This window comes from Heptranchias perlo, chromosome 4, assembly GCF_035084215.1.
Source record: "Heptranchias perlo isolate sHepPer1 chromosome 4, sHepPer1.hap1, whole genome shotgun sequence".
NCBI lineage: Eukaryota > Metazoa > Chordata > Chondrichthyes > Hexanchiformes > Hexanchidae > Heptranchias > Heptranchias perlo.
Genome location: NC_090328.1, coordinates 3,313,938 through 3,327,055, shown reverse-complemented (window position 1 = coordinate 3,327,055; position 13,118 = coordinate 3,313,938). Strand labels below are relative to the sequence as shown.

The window sequence follows — 13,118 nt, the reverse complement described above, 5'->3', positions numbered from 1 at the left end:
CAGCAGGAAGTAGGAGTGCTATAATTAATATCTAGAGTTCCTACTACAGATAATTATCTAGCTCCTGTTGGAAGACAAACAGAATCAGGCTCAGCAATTCCCCATGGTTGTCTGAACAGTCACCTAGACTTCTTGTGAAGTCTTCACTGGGGGCAAGGCACCAGACAGCTGGTGCTTAGAGACTTCACCCTACCATCTAAAGACATGGGAGGAGTGGAAAACCACCACAAGGCATTACCTTAAGTTTCATCATTGAATCTTGACACATTTGGTCTCCTCTGGCATCAGTCACGTCATCAATACCAATGATCTTGGCCTTGTGGCGGATTCCATCGCCCTTGAACCTCGCCAATAGGAATTCCTCAGTCTTCTCTGAACCTAGGAAGCAGATTAGGACATTAACTCCAGCACATACAACTTCCACTTCAGGCCCCTGACTCCAGGAAGGCACATCACATATTTACCATTCCAAACTGGGAAAAAGCTCAAGCTTTCAGTCCACAATCTCAAAATCATGAGACTCCCTCTTCCCACCAATTAGAACGCTACCCCTCGAGTCACAACAGACCTATTAACTAAAACAGAAGTGAATATCCAGCCAAGATTTGATGGGGTGCAGTGAAACGATTGCCCCAGAAGTTCTGTTCTACATATCCACCATCCAAGGGGAAGCTTCTAATATTTCAAGGCTTGTGAAATTTGTGTTCTGTCCAAAAGGAAGCTAGCCTGCTGACCTACGTCATCCCAACTCAAGATGCAAAATATTTTACATCAGCATTACCACTGTGTATAACAGTCATTTCAAAGACACCAGGGGAGGGCTCAGTAGCCTAGTGGTTGAAACAGGATCTTTGGATCCAGAGCAAGACCTGTGACATTTTCTCTTACATAAGACATAGGAGCAGAAGTAGCCCCAAGCCTGCTCAGTCATTAAAGAAAATGGTTGATCTTTAACCTCAACTCCTTTCCCACCTGATCCCCTTTGTGTCCAAAAATCTATTGACCTCAGCCTTGAATATACTCAATGACTCAGCATACACAGCCCTCGAGGGGGTAGAGAATTCCAAAGATTCACAACCCTCAGTGGAAAAAATAAAGTCCTAAATGGCCAATTCCTTATCCTGAGACTATGCTCTAGTTCTAGACTCCAGCCAGGGGAAAAATCCTCAGCATCTACCTCGTCAAGCCCTCATTCTTCTAAATGAGTGTAGGCCCATTCTACTCTCTCCTCATAGGAGAGCCCTCATCCCAGGAAATAATCTAGTGAACCTTCATTTGCACCACCTCCAAAGGCAAGTATATCCTTCCTTAGATGAGGAGACCAAAGTTGTACACGGTATTCCAGATGTGGTCCCAAAGCCCTGGATGATTGTAGTAAGACTTCCTTACTCTTGTACTCCAACCCCCTTGCAATAAAGGCAAACATGCTATTTGCCTGCCTAATTGCTTGCTGTACCTGCATGCTAACTTTGTTTCTGTACCAGGACACCCAAATCCCTATGAACATTTAATAGTTTCTCACCATTTAAATGTTCTGTGAACAACCTCACATTATACTCCATCTGCCACCCTTCTGCCCACTCACTTAACCTGTCCATATCCCTTTGCAGACTGCCCTCACAGCTTACTTTCCCACCTAGCTTTGTATTGTCAACAAACTTTGATAAATGAAGGGACCAAGTGTAAGTCATTGATAGATTGTAAATAGCTGAGACCCAGCAGCACCCCACTAGTTACAACCTAAAAATAACCCATTTATTCCTTATGTTTTCTGTATGATAACCAATCCATGCTAATATTACCTCCAACCCCACAAGCCCTAATCCTGTGTAACAACTTATTGAATGCCTTTCGACAATCCAAATATACTACATCCACTGGTTCCCTTATCTATCCTGCTAGCTACACCTTCAAAAGCTGAGATTTGTCAAACATGATTTCCCTTTCATACTGTTGACTGCCTAATCATGATTTTTTAAGTGCCCTGTTACTATGTCCTTAATAGATTACAGCATTTTCCCTACTGATGTCAGGCTAACTGGCCTGTAGTTCCCTGTTTTCTCCCTCCTTTCTTGAATAGCTGGGTTACATTTGCCACCTTCCAATCCACAGGGAAGGTTCTAGAATCTAGGGAATTCTGAAAGATCAAAACCAATGCATCCACCTCTTAAAACCCTAGGATGTAGGTCATCTGATCTAGGGGATTTGTTGGCTTTTAGTCCCATTAAGAATTTTTTGTTACATAGAAAAAATTACTTGAAATTCCTCCCTCATTAGACCCTGGTTCCTCACAGTCTGGTATGTTGCATCCGGTGAAGAATGTTTATTTAACATCTGCCAGTTCCTTATTCCCCTGTCTCAGTCTAAGGGACCCACATTTACTTTTTTTAAAAAAGATACTTTAAGCTCTTACAATCTGTTTTTATTTTTGCTAGTTCACTCCTTGCCTCAACTTAAACCACCAAGTTTTATATCCTGGAGAAAGTTATCAAACACTATCCCAATGCAGAAAAAAAGAGACCTAGCAACAGCTTGGATCTAGTCTATGCTCCTCTCCAAGTTACACCTGTGTAGTATGGATATTTGAATGAAGGGTATTTATAAGTGAATCTGTTAATATGGTTAGAGAACTTAGCCCATGTAGCTCCAATTACTGAGTTCAGTCATTCAGACTGACAACTGGCTGGATGAGTCTCAAGGTCAAATGTTAAGGCTGTTTTGGGTAATACCTAGGGTTTTAATGTATAACTTAAGTGCAATCTTTGGTTCAAAGGTCACCCTGATTAAATCCCTGAAACTTGTGCCAAGTGGTAGTGATTTACCACCAGATAATAGAACAGTCATTTGATCTTCAAGGCCATTGTACAATAGAAGGACTGGTAATTACAGATTGCAAAACAAGGGGTACAAGTCTATTTGTTTAAGGCCAGACTTCCATTAGTTTCCACTGAGACAGCTGGGTTACCAGCAACCACAAAACTAGTCACATTAGGGGTTAGCATCAACACAAAAGTAACTGCTGCCTTAGTAATTCTCCCCCTTCAACCTTAAGGCAATGTAGCATTTGGGAGATGGAGTCAATTTCACTGTAGTGTGAAAAGTTATCCACAAAGATAGGATAGTGATTGGGGTGCTATTATAGCAAGTTCTCTAGATATATTGAAACTAGCCAAATAACTGAAGCTCACCAACACTACAACAATCTCTACACCTGGCCCTTATTGGAGAACTTGTATTTATGTAGCACCTTTAATGTAGTAAATTTTCAAGGCACTTCACAGGATCATCAAATAAAATTTACTACATTAGGACAGGGTCCAAAAGCTTGGTCAAGGAGGTAGGTTTTAAGGAGCATTAGAGAATTCCAGACCTGAGGGCCTAGGCAGCTGAAAGCATGGCTGCCAATGGTGGAGTGATTAAAAATCAAGGATGCACAAGAGGCTGGAATTGGAAGAGTGCAGAGATCTTGGAGAGCTGGAGGTCACAGCAATAGGGAGGGGTGAGGGCATGAAGGGATTTGAAAACAAGGATGAGAATTTGTTACTGAAGGCATTCCTGGAGCCAATATAGGTCAGTGAGCACTAGGGTAAGTTAGGATATGGGCAGATCAGTCACTATGGAGAATGATTACAGAATGCAATTTAGAATCAACTGGATTTTACAAATCAGCAAGGTTGTCTCAAAGCTTTAAAAAATTTACAGTAAGCCACTTAGTAGACACCAAATCAGCTCATGTCAAGAGCAAATGAATCCAATATAAGTTGAACCATTTGGAAAAAGTAATTTAATGAGAATTTCCTCCTTGGCTCAGCCATGACCACTTGGGAACTAAGATCATTCCCAATTATCTGGGGCTTATCCAAGAGGTGGAAATATTTAACTCACTCAAGCCCCTCACATCCCTCCCCTGAAAAAAAAGTTATATTTGCTCATTAATCCCAAAGCATGACATCCCAATGGTTTGAAGGGTGGACAGGAGACTGGACCAACTCCCAATATCATTCTGTCCCAGGAGATGTCAGGGGTGTTGATGCAGTTTTCATTAGTGGCTCAACACAGTGGCAATTCAGGCTAAAGTTCTATCCCCTCAAACCTGGCTTAAAGCAAAGATACAGGCCTCTAACAGCCAACATAAGCTCGAATCTTGCTTGTGGAAGCAACAAGTCAACCTTAGAGTAGAGAGAACTTTGCATCTGGCCACAGTAAATCTTAGGAAAGGCCATCACAAATTATAAAACCTTTACAGCACAGGAGGTGGCCATTCAGCCCATTGTGTCTGCTCTTCAGCTATCCAATTAGTCCCAGAAATTGTCCTGGTCACTGGAAGTTCAGTGTTTCCTCATTTCAGGAGGAAAGGCTCCAGAGGGGATCTCAGGAGGTGCTTTCAGATAGCATTAACATTAGGCCATGACAGTGATGTCTGGATTATTCAACCTGGAAACAGGACTGTTTGATGAAACAATTAGTAGCCATGGTCAAGGGGGGGGTTTAAGTGTTACAGCCCATTAACTGGAGCAGTGTAGTTTGAAATCTGGCCATTTACTGCTGTCACTGTACAAACTTGTGCTTTTTAAATTGAGACTGATTTCAGCTCAGTTATCTTTGGGAGTGCCTTGGTGATTACAGCAGGCACCAGGGATTTAGGATTACAGGAGTCATGAGAGAGGTGACTGCAGGGGTAGAAAGCTACAGCTTGTAACCACAGCTGGGGGGGTGGGGGGGGAACATGTGGGCCCTTTATGGGATGTGCAAGGGGAAAAACACCCTATAATGACCCTTTGTGACAAGTGTAACTTGCTGCCAACTAGATTTAGAGTGAGGTACTTGACACATGGAGTGGCTGCAAGAGCATTGATGCATACATAGAGGGAAAGAGTAGGAAGGGGCTGTAGGGAGTATAAACACTAGCATAGACCAGTGTGGCTGGATAACCCATGCAGAGATGCTGTATCATTTTATGTAGCTTTTAGCCTAGTCAGCAGGAAAAGCCTTCACCCATTAATTTCCTTACTTCTCTTTTTGTCCTTCTTTGATGCCTTTGTAGGTGTTGTCTCCGACTGGCTGGGACTACTGATCTCAACAGGTTCAGACATGGTGGAATCACCAAAGTAGCTTCCTTCACCCTCAAACGTGGTCTAGAATGGGGCGAGTCGATCCAACCTGTGGGAAGAGGATCGGTTAAAAGACTGGAAGATGACCAAACTGGCAGGATAGATCACTAGATGTGAACTAGGATTTTACTGGAATCAGATGGTTTTGGGTTCAAACCCCACTACAGTTTGATACAACCTGGCACAGGTCTGAGGGTGTGCTGCATTGGTGGCTATGCCATCTTTCAGATGAAATATTGAACCACAGGTGAAGGTGCCAAGGCATTTTCAGGTGGCATTGTGCACCCTGGCCAATATCCACCCCTCAACTGGTCATCAATGAAAGTTTCAGATGTGAAATGTTAACTTTCACTACAGATGCTGCCTGACCTGCATATTTCCAGCATTTTCTGTTTGATTCCCAGCAGCTACAGTAATTTGACTTTTAATTGGTTGAATGTTTGCCTACTTAACTCACTTCAAAGTTATTAATTGGCTGAAGCTTTGGGATGTCTAAGATGCTATATTAAAAAGGTGTTTTAGGCCTGCTAATTTTGAATTTAATGTCTATGGACCATCAACCCACCAGGTAGACAGCACCTCAAGTATAGAAGTGCAATGCCATTAACCCAAGTACCATGTTAACAGGCCTTGTGGACTAACAGGATGAGTTTGGTGCATGACCACCTGCTAGGGGTCCTTCTGTTCCATGTCAAAGCATCCAGCAGTACTTGAACAGAGCAGTGTTAGACACAAGCTAATGAGCAAGGTCATGATTCCAAGTCCAGCTCTGCTCCCACCAGTTTGTGAAACCCTCAACATTGCTGCCCTACCACCCTTTGAGAAAATAATGCAAGTGTTAAGCAAGTCTTAAACCCACTCCTGTGTACACAAGATTGTGCTGTTTTAATTTAGAACCTGATCTTAACAGTCACCTTGTGTCTTGGTGAGTACAGCAAGCACTGGTGATTTAGGATTGAGAGTGTTCAATGGTATGGGAACTATGAACAGGGAGGCCATTCAGCCCCTTGAGCCTGTTCCATTCAATTAGGTCATGGCTGATCTATATCTAACTCCATCTACCCACCTTGGTTCTGTAACCCTGGTCAACAAAAAAAGGTATCTAGAGGTAGAAAGCTGCTGCTTTGTATGTAGGAGGTGTACATCCCATAAATGGCCTATACAAGGGGACAATATCCCCTACTCTCCCATCATGCAGCAAGTGATATGGGTCACAACTAGCTTTATTTACAGAGTGAGGATAATGTGGAACTTGCTGCCACCTGGGGTGGTTGACAGAGCAGCAACATTGAAGGGGGGGCTTGATTCATTTATTCTCCTACAGGTGGAAAATCTCTGCATTTAGTCAACACACACAGCCTGGGCTTTAGATGCTTAGACATTTGGGTTTTGAAAAGATACATGGTCGCCTGAAGACATTGTAGGAACAAAATCTGCCACAAAGCCTTCCTTACTGGATTTAAGGTTTCCCCATCTACATTACCCCATTACAAGTGGGCAAAGTTAACTAGTGCTAAACTGGAATCTTAAATCTGCCCTCAATGTGGTGCCTTGAACTTTCATTTAAGACTGTAAAGACCAGGGGATGTTTGAGACATCATAATCTTACAATTTTCCATATCCACAAATTCCAAGCCCCAGTCTCTCTACCCATCCCTTCTAACCCTGTGCTTTTACTGCTAATGGCCAGCCTCCAGAGCTGAATATTTCCCTGGCATCTTAAGTGACAAGCAGGACAGTTTTTTTTTTTTTAAAAGTGCACATTCAACCAAAACATTGTACAATTGAAGCCCATCCAGACAAGATTTAGCAGTACAGACCAGCATTCTACTGCTCATTGCTGCTCTAGTGATAGGCAGAGGAAGGAGACAGACATCTCTGAACTTCACTTACTGGACCACTAGAAGTCTAGTGAGTTGGGCAAGACTCAATGTTTCAGAATTTTTTTGTTTAAACTTCTCAAAACCAGATAGATTTCTTAAAGCATCTTAAGTCAGCAATAAAAGTTTGGCAGGGAAACAAAAATAATGTCAATGCCATTCAGCAGATAAGATATTAAAAGTACAAACAGATCGAAGTTTAATCAAGCATGGAGGTTTGCAACTTAACATTTTCATTCAGATTAAACCAGTGGATGCCTCAATGTAATCAAGAAAACATAGGAATTCTCCAATCAAACTGGAGTGTTTCAGGGGGGCAAGGGACAGCTCCCCCAATTACACTCCAGCTTAAAGTTAAACCTGTAGGCTGCTCAAGTGCCTGATACTAGCCCCCAAACCATTCAATGTTAAAACATAGACCCGAAGGCACCCTGGAATCCAGATCGCTGGTGTTGTGATAAGGTTAGCTTCAGTGTCCCTAGGATAGGAACTATAACTGGGGTTCTTGCTAAAGTCACAACTGAGGAATTCCTACTGCAATGTGGCAGCAGAGGTATGGGGGGGGCAAGATCAGTTGTGATGCCCCCCACAGCCAAATAGCCTGCAAGCATTTTGCATCCAGGCTTGGGTCTGAATTACCAAAAGGGTTGCCAGAAACAGTGGAACTTCACCCCAGCAAGACTGGCAGCCTGTAGCAGCTCAGAGCCTCCCAAGGTGCAGGTTAGTCTTGGAGGGCAAGGAGTGGTTGGAAAAAAGGCAGATCTGCAAGTTTTAGACAGTCAAAATCCATTTCCTCACCAGAAACCAACTCAAAAGAAGCCCTTACCAGCACAGTGATCCTGCTTCTGCTACCTGCAATGTGATACACAAACTGAGACTAAGGGACAGAGCAAGAGGTTGGGGCTGTGTTCAAAGGTTAAACCATCCAAGAGTTTAAAAAAATAGCTCCTAAGCTTAAAAAAAACACTAACTCAGGACATCCATTAGTCAAGAGCAGAAGTACAGTCAGATTACAGGATACTGTAAAATGCACAGACAGCAGGAGAGAGAGGAGATAAGGCAGTCAGCTTTACTAAAAATAAGTACAGGGGCCCTGAGCTGCAGTGTTAATGTTCCCACACTCGAGGAGAATCAATCCTTCATGCATTTATTGCCCATCCAAGTTGCCCTAAGGTTGTGCAGCTTTGATCAACTGAATGGCTTGTTCGGCTACCTCAGGAGGGATGTTAAGAGTCACCCACATCAATGTGGGACTGGAGTCAAAGGCCAGACCAGGTAAGTGCAGCATATTTCCTTCCCATAAAAGGACATTAGTGAGCCAGTTGGATTTTTAAAATGACAATCTGACAGCTTCATTGTCACTGATACTGGCTGTTCAAATTCTCCAAATTGCCTTGGTGGGATTTGAACTCATTCTTTGAATTATTAGCCCAGGCTTCTAGTCTACTAATCCACTGCTGTGCCTGTATAAAACTAAGTTTGTGGACCTGGTGGGTTACTTGAATGTTGCGATGCCACAACATGCACGAGGAGTTCCCCTGGCATCTTGTCCAGGGTTCCTCCCTCAATAGAGGGGGTCCCTTATCTCAAGCACTGTTTGTGGAATCTCTTGTGCAGGTGAGATTGCATTTACCTCCACATTGTAACCTACTGCACCAGCATACGGATATGTTGCATTTATTAACTGGCTGCCAAGTTGGGCCCCAGGAGGGGGGAAATTCCATATCCAATAAGTGGCAACAAGCTTTACCACAGGGAGATTTGAAGCTACAAGGGCCAGGTCTCAAAACCAGCTCCAGCAGGGAGGCTGGAGGGCAAAACCTTTCACCCCTTTTCTGCCTCTGCTGCCCACATATTGGCTACAGAACTTCTGCCAAATATTGGAGAACTTCCATAGGAGACACAGGGCAATTGAAAAGGCAGGTCAAGCAGCTGTAGATACATCCCACTGGCTGTTAAAAACATCTGGTCATTCAGGAAAGTGACTAGTTGGATCCAAAATTGGCTCAGTGGCAGGAAACAAAGGGTAATGGTCGGTGGGTGTTTGTGACTGGAAGGCTGTTTCCAGTGGGGGGGGGTTCTGCAGGGTTCAGTACGAGGTCCCTTGCTTTGTGGTATATTTTAATGATTTGGACTTAAATGTAGGGGGCATGATTAAGAAGTTTGCAGATAATACAAAAATTGGCCGTGTGGTTGATCGTGAGGAGGAAAGCTGTAGACTGCAGGAAGATATCAATGGACTGGTCAGGTGGGCAGAAAAGTGGCAAATGGAGTTCAATCCAGAGAAGTGAGAGAATGCATTTGGGAAGGGCAAGTAAAGGAATATGCAATAAATTGGGGGGGAAATACTGAGATGTAAAGAGAGGGACCTTGGAAGCACATGTCCACAGATCCCTGAAGGTAGCAGGATAGGTAGGTGTGGTGAAGGCATACAGGATACTTTCCTTTATTAGTTGAGGCATAGAATACAAGAGCAGGGAGGTTATGCTGGAACTGTATAAAACATTAGTTAGGCCACAGCTTGAGTACTGTGTACAGTTCTGGTCACCACATTATAGGAAGGATGTGATTGCACTAGAGAGGGTACAGAGGAGATTTACCAGGATGTTTCCAGGTTTGGAGAATTTTAGCTATGAGGAAAGATTGGATAGGCTGGGGGTGTTTTCCTTGGAAAGGGAGGCTGAGGGGAGATTTAATGGTGTATAAAATTATGAGGGGCCAAGATAGCAAGTTGCTAGGAAGGACCCTCTGCTAAAGGAAGGAGGTCAATAACCAGGAGGCATAGATTTAAAGTAATTGGTAGAAGGATGAGGAAAAGTCTCACCCACCCAAAGGGTGGTGGGGGTCTGGAACTCACTGCGAGAGGGTGGCAGATACCCTCAACTCATTTCAAAAGTACTTGATGTGCACTTGAAGGGCAGTAACCTACAGGGCTACAGACCAAATGCTGGAAAGAGATAGGTTGGGTGGCTCATTTTCAGCTGGCAGACAATGGGCTGAATGGCCTTCTGTGCTGCAAGTTTTCTAGGAGACACTTAACACCTTGAAGGGGAGACAAAAAAGTCTCCACATCAGGGTGAGTGCTTTTACAGTCAAGGCCCACTTCAGCAGCAGGGCCTTGTGTTCATGGTTATGGACTTTAGAACCAGGGGGTCCACCCTCTTTCCCCTTCCTGTGGAAGTGAGCAGCTATCAAATTGATCAAGTCACACTTAAGTCGTGCACAAAACAGATGTTGCAAATCACAAGGGAGTTGGCCCATTAATACTCATACTAATAGAGGCAGGTCAGTGGAGTCAGCTTCCATTTTAAAACAAAAAGGCAACTGGACTGAGTGCTGGACCCCAGTAAATATCTGCAGCAGACCTACATTCAGGACATTTCCATTGTCTATGCTGAACTCTGGGCATGTTTGAACTGGCAGTGTCCTTCCAGGAATGAGACCCCACTATAACTGTGAACTGACCGATAGGTAATTCAGTGACCACTGCATATTTGATACTTCAGAAAGTTATTTATCCAGTGCAAGTCACCAGCTGTAGCACTAACTATCTGGCTACAATACCACCAGGAGGCTCTGAAAGCTGTTAATCCAACTTCTTGGTCTCTTTCACACCTGGGTACCAGTTAGAGTTGGTTAAATTGATGCCAACTCACCATTTGGATTAATGTTAATCTTCACCTTAGCCAAGCTGGAGCTGGATATTAAACTGGCACATTGCATGTGAAGCTTTGGGGCTTCAATTGGATACTGAAGCTGGAGTTACCAAGCCATCTATTCTGATGAGCACTACAGGTGCCAAGTGGGACCTGTTGCCTATTTCCAGCTTCTAACCAACTCCTCCCAAATTGGAGGAAAAATTGAACTGAGATTTTCAACCAGGCACTGTACTCAGTTTGAGTCAGATTATTCAGCAAGAGGTGTTGAATAGTCTGAGCTGGTTAAAAACCTCGTGAACTTCCAATAACTAGTTGTTTTATCAGGCACAGTACATCTGAAGCAGGTTTGACTGGCTTTGAGCCAAAGGGCAGGGAGAAGTTAAACACTCATTACAGCATTAGAGACACTAGATGGGCCAGCCTGGTGTCACTACTATAGTGACTCACCTATTGGTTCATAGTGATTTTTATAATATTCCCTCCTATTTAAATACAGGAGGCTGAGGAAAGAGCCAAGGGAATGTTACCCATTGTTCCCAAACCAGTGACCAAGAACAAACCACAAGAGCAATGGTCAGCTAGAGGCTTTCAGTGGGGAAACAGGTAGAGGGGGAGTGTATACTTGGTCCATCTTCAAGCATAAAGCACAAGACTCAATTCCTTGCCCGCAGATATTACAAGGCAGTGGCCCAATCAACCCCATGGGTGGCATCTAGGAGCAGTATCATTTGCTACTGTTAGGTGCCAGTCAAGGAGCTGAAAGTTGACTGTTCAAACCCAGCTCAAGGCCTCATTTAATTAGGAGCTAGTGTGGGGGGAGCATTTTAAATACATTCCAATAGCTCACCCAATGTAGGAAGTCAAACCAGGAGGTTAGTGGGCTGAGGTTTTACACACATGGGAAGTCAAAACCTAACTTGACTGCTACAAGGTGCACATCTGGAATGCAAGTTATTTCAAACATTCCACAAGTCATGGTGTAGGCAGACAATCCTCCAGGACATCTGGACATTTAGGTTCTAGAGTCCCATGGATCCAGCATCAGTCCCCTCTTCCTGATCTATACGCTATTCTTCGGCACCATTGAGACATGGTCAGATTCCACATCCTGAACCCTCCCCCCACCCCTCTTAAAACTGAGCTGGTTTGTTCCCTTTCTTGATTTGTCTCATTACATCCCAAGGTGCTTCACAGGAGTGCATTTCTAAATTTTAAAAAAGTGCAAGTTGTGTAAGGAGCAAGCCATGCATTGCTCCAGTATTCAGCTACATCTTCCATTGGATGGCTATCAATGTTCATACTTGCAGTCTTTGCCGTGGGGGAGGGAGAAATCAATGGAATATTTAAAAGGCAGGAAGCAAGTAGAGTGGGGTTAGTTTACAGGGCTCATGGAGACCAGCAATGCAGACTGAGTCCATTTCACCAGCCACCCCCATTTCTATACCTTAAAGTAAGGCTAATCACTAAATTTGGAGCTCAATTAGGACTCTTGGCATTAGCCAGAAAGACTTTGTGCTGTCCTTACAGTTACACTGACCTGATGCTAAAAACAATTATTTCTTGCAAGACAAGAGGGTTGAAGTCCACTGCAACTTAATTTACCTCAGTTACATTAGTTATATATTAACTAGAGGGGCTGTTAGAACAGAATCCCTTTGACCCAGGATGGACTGTACAAATAAGCCAGCTCAGTTTAAGTATTTGCAGTGACCAACCCCCACTGAACATTTCATTCAAAATCAGGACCCCTGCCCACAGACAAATCACAATGGGATTAAACTGCTGCTGGCAGCAGAGTGGGCACTGGCCCACTGCAGACACAAGCTGATGGCATAAGGGCACTGGCTGAGACACTGTCACTAACCAGTGTGACCTGTGCCTCATGTGGCCATCAGGTGACAGTGTTAAGCCCTGGATATGGATTTACAGCATTGGGGAGACTGCTCTGGAGAGGGATGTGAGGAATTGTGTATGAGTGATGTTGCCCCAGAAGGAAGAACAGTTGCAAGTCAGATTAAAAATAGCATGTACAGTAGAACTAAAAGTTCACATTACAGTTATGTGCAGTCTATTTGGAGCTAGTGCTCAGGGGCAGGGGGACTGGAACCAAGGCAAGTGTCATCAATCTATCAAGTTTGGCAACATGAGTGCAGACCCAAAGCAATCACTGATTGAGATTCAGTCTTCACATGTACCCCTGCTCCATACCATGATTAGGGCTGATCTCAGTGCCATTTACTCTATGGAGTTTGGTTTCAGACTCTACTTGCAAGCTGCAAATTGGGCTGTAAGGGCAATGCCTCTAAATAGGCAACACTAGAGAGTCAGCTGTGGTTGTGGGTAGCACACACCTCAGTCAGAAAGTCATGGTTCAAGCCCCACACCAGAGACTGAGCACAGAATCTAGGCCAACCCTCCAGTGCAGTGCTGCACTCAGATGTGCTGTCTTTCAGGCAAGGTGTGAAACT

At 43.9% G+C, this 13,118-nt stretch overlaps 1 protein-coding gene and 1 long non-coding RNA gene across 6 annotated transcripts in view; one reads left to right on the top strand and one right to left on the bottom strand.

Moving 5' to 3' along the window:
* The window catches only part of dab2 (DAB adaptor protein 2), a 71,116-nt gene that overhangs the window by 27,885 nt on the left and 30,113 nt on the right, over positions 1-13,118 (bottom strand). For 4 of the 5 annotated variants that reach the window (XM_067982372.1, XM_067982374.1, XM_067982370.1 and 1 more), the window contains exons 2-3: positions 5,012-5,160; positions 239-378 (exon numbers count right to left, since the gene is read on the bottom strand). In XM_067982372.1, the coding sequence (XP_067838473.1) occupies positions 239-378; positions 5,012-5,093 (222 nt within the window). In that variant the 5' untranslated portion in view covers positions 5,094-5,160. Of the gene's footprint in view, positions 1-238; positions 379-5,011; positions 5,161-7,817; positions 7,873-13,118 lie in introns of those variants that run through there. The other variant, XM_067982371.1, reaches the window with a different exon arrangement.
* LOC137320689 (uncharacterized) overlaps positions 8,029-13,118 on the top strand; it is a 191,972-nt gene continuing 186,882 nt past the window's right edge. Inside the window, exon 1 of the long non-coding RNA XR_010962625.1 lies at positions 8,029-8,266. This is a non-coding gene — a long non-coding RNA (uncharacterized lncRNA). The remainder of the gene's footprint in view (positions 8,267-13,118) is intronic.